General features: G+C 42.1%; 1 protein-coding gene across 1 annotated transcript in view; it reads left to right on the forward strand.

Annotated features, from left to right (window-relative positions):
• Positions 1–3321, forward strand: part of LOC147471839 (uncharacterized) — a 6186-nt gene extending 2865 nt beyond the window's left edge. The window contains exons 3-8 of the mRNA XM_086537227.1: positions 95–190; positions 1012–1150; positions 1367–1483; positions 1739–1948; positions 2633–2767; positions 3196–3321. Coding sequence (XP_086393353.1) covers positions 95–190; positions 1012–1150; positions 1367–1483; positions 1739–1948; positions 2633–2767; positions 3196–3321 — 823 coding nt within the window. The remainder of the gene's footprint in view (positions 1–94; positions 191–1011; positions 1151–1366; positions 1484–1738; positions 1949–2632; positions 2768–3195) is intronic.
• Positions 3322–3705: the final 384 nt, after the last annotated feature.

The raw sequence follows: 3705 nt of genomic DNA on the forward strand, positions 1-3705 counted from the left end.
TCTATCATAACACCAAGTCAATTAGCACATGAATAATAATCTTCAACAGTTATCAGTCACTCAATTAACACTCTTCGTGACATCTCTCCCGAAGGCTTGAGTCGGCACAGCCAGGGTCTCCGCAGGACCTTCGTGGAGCCAACTACTCGAAGCTCACTGACAGACACAAGTCCTCCCAGTCACGGGAAAAGTAAGTGGATTCTTGGGAAAGAAGTTATGATTATGATCATTATTGCTGATATTATTGTTAGTGTGGTTGTCGTTATCATTGTTATCATTGTCATTATCATCATTATCATTATGAGAATTATTATCATCAGCGTTGTTATTATCGTCATCATTACTATCATTGTTATTATCAGCATGATCATCATTACCATTGTTATTATTATTATTATTATCATTATTATTATCATTGTCATTATTACTACTACTACTATTATTACTAGTTTTGTTATTTATTTTACCATTCTTTTTATCAGCAGAAGCATTATAACCGTATTATTATCAGTATTGTTATCATCATAAGTAGAATAATAATAAGAATGATCACATTTAATGAATATGGTTCAATAAAACGGTAAGAAATTCCTTAACAATGATAAACAAACGCTAAATTCCCTTCTATTGCGTTTTATGAAGTACAATAACAAAGAATCCCTATACAAATATATTAGAACAGGAAATGCCCCCATTTTCTCCCGCTCAGAGTGGCAGTCCTGTCCGTAAAGAGAACGCAAAAATAATACCCAAACGCCCGTAACAATTACCCAGTCTTTCAAACGATACAATATATATATATATATATATATATATATATATATATATATATATATTTATATATATATTATCTTTCTATTTCCGCCTAGACTGATGTTCCTACCCGTACTTGATAGAGACAGAGAACGTAGATAGTTATAAACAATATCCAAACTATGAAACCACAAGTAACAAATATCCAGCCTTTCTACCGATCCAAAAAAAATGAATGCTCTTTTTCTTCCCGCCCAGAGTGGTGTTCCTGCCCGTGCTAGATGGAGGCGAAGAACACCCGCTTCCGTACTACACGACGGGCGAGGTGGCCTTTCCCGCCCTCGCCGAAGTCCCGTGGAAGATTGACGAGAAGCGCAAGTTGAAGGCTCAGGCGGAGGTCAGGAGGATGAAGAGGGGGGGGGGGAGACGTGTTTCGTCTATTGTTTTTTTTGTGGTTGATAGTTCGTTTTTCTCCATCTCTCATCAGTGTTTTTCTTTTTTTTTCATTTATCCTCAATCTTGCTTTCTTTACAAATCAAATCCGAAACAGCATTTGAAATCGCTAACAAATGCTTCAACTCTTTACCTAAACGTATGCTTATTTTCGCCGCAGATATTCAACCGAGACACGAGACTACAGAATGCTTTACTCGAGGATCTTATTAGCGACACCATTATGGAGGAGATCGTTGCCACGGCTTCAGTGGTCCTTCAGGAGAGCAAATATCAGGTGAGGTCCTGTGAGTGTCTATGGGGGATAAGAAGTAGGAGAGGGAGGGCGATAGTATCGGGTTGAGGGGGACAAGAGAGAGAGAGAGAGAGTAGACTAAGAGAAAAAGGGAAAGAATTCGCATGAAAGACGGACAAACCAGCACCCTAGGACACACACCCTCCAATTCCCGAGCACGCCTCAAAAGTTCCTCTCCTGATCTCACCTGAACGAGTCTGGACCAACCCCCCTCCCCCCTACTTCTCCCCCCAACAGGAAGAGGAGGACAAGGTCATCGCCGGTCTGATCGAGGAGGTGTTCGTGATGCCGGAAGTGCAACAGCAAGTGTACATCATCGCTTGGTCGCTTCTCTACGACACAGGACGCTCTCTGTCCCACCAGGAGTTCCTCGATCTCAAGAAAAGAGAGGAGGAGCTCGTCCTCGAACCGGTGGCTAAAGAGGCCCTGTTGGCGCACGTCCTTGAGGTGAGAGGCCTTCAGGGGGACGGAGGTGGGGAGTCTTGAAGTGATTCTTGAATTAGTGTTTGATAAATTCACTCTTATGATATTGTGGACTGTGTATACCTTGCAACATTTGTCCTTTTATTTGTTCTAAATAGTGGAGGTATTTCATCTTTCTTCCTTGTTTCATTTCTTGACTATCTTAATTTGTTGCGTTACATCATTAGACAATGTTGATTACCTTATTTGTTTTCTTTTTTAAATCAGGAATACTTAAACTTTTCACAGAATTTATTCAACAATTCCCGGTTCTTAACCCAAAGGCGAATGAATTCCTAATTAAAATTGGTTGTGCTTTATTTAAAAAATATGACAATATATTACTCCCTGTAGATCTCAAACAAAATACAAAGTCCCTAAATATCCAATACGTATCATTCATCCGTACGTTATTGATATGACAATCATGCATATATGGTACTATAGGGATTATGATTAAAATTATAGCCATATATGTAGGTAGATAGATAAAGACATTTATATAACTACATTGTATTATAGACTAGTTGATACCTTATAGTATAATGCATCGATACGCCATACCGTAGCCATATAATATACGATTTTACATCCTAGTACATAAAAAGTATCAATGCATTACACATTCCATGTATCCTATCACAAGCCTTCTTGAACGCCTGTCCACAGGGCGAGGACTGGGCAGAGGATCTGAAGGAGGAGAAGATCCTGTCAGAGATCTCGTGGGACGTCCTGACGTTCAACTACCACAAGAACCTTCAAGAAAATGCTCTTTCTAAGAACTATGCTTTCAAGATCCTGCAGGTGAGGAGGAGGAGTTTTGATCACGTGACTTGATGGTGTTGCTGAGGTTTGGTTAATTGACTTTTAGTTTTTGAGTAATCGTCATCAACCTCATCATTATCATCATCTTCATCCCCATTTCCACCCATTATTATTATCATTGTTATCACTATTATCGTTTTGTTTTTTTTCTGATAATCGTTATGATTATGAAAACATCTCATACTAAAGTGTTTGTTACTATTTAAAGATTGTAAATCCTTCACCCACACTTAACCTATTTTAACATGTGTCTTCCACATTCTTTCTATATTCATGAATCTCTATATTCATTTATATTCATATTCTCATAAATAAAGAATACCAACAATCATTTCATTACTCGATCATCCATCTGTATGTTATTTTTCTTCTAATAACTCACCCCCCCTACCCCCCACCCCACACAGGAAAGGATGGTGTCCCAGGCCGGAGGAGAGGCGGTGTTCAGCGATGGACTTCTGGACAATCTCGAGGAGGAATTCAACTCCTTCGACGAACTGGAGAAGCTCACCACCCCGCCTCGCATGGGGTAGGGTAGGGGACGGGGCAGGGGGAGATACAGGGAGGGAGAGGGGGGGTGGAGAGACAGGGGATGGAGGAAGGGAGGGAGAGGGGGGTAGAGGAAGGAAGAGGGGGTGGAGGGAGGGAGAGGGTGTGGAGGAAGGGAGAGGGGGTGGAGGAAGGGAGGGAGAGGGGGGTAGAGGAAGGAAGAGGGGGTTGAGGGAGGGAGAGGGGGTGGAGGAAGGAAGAGGGTGGAGGGAGGGAGAGGGTGTGGAGGGAAAGAGAAGGGGGTGGGGGGAGAGGAAAGGAGAGGGGTGGAGAAGGGAGGCTGAGGGAGGGAGAGAGCGGGAGGGTGATGAAGAGGGAAGGGGGGGAGAGAGAGGAATGTGGAGGGGGAAGTGGGAGAGAGAGAGAGA

The sequence above is a fragment of the Penaeus japonicus genome, unplaced genomic scaffold (assembly GCF_977035675.1).
Source record: "Penaeus japonicus unplaced genomic scaffold, GWHDUDI00000001_assembly GWHDUDI00000005, whole genome shotgun sequence".
NCBI classification, from domain to species: Eukaryota; Metazoa; Arthropoda; class Malacostraca; order Decapoda; family Penaeidae; genus Penaeus; species Penaeus japonicus.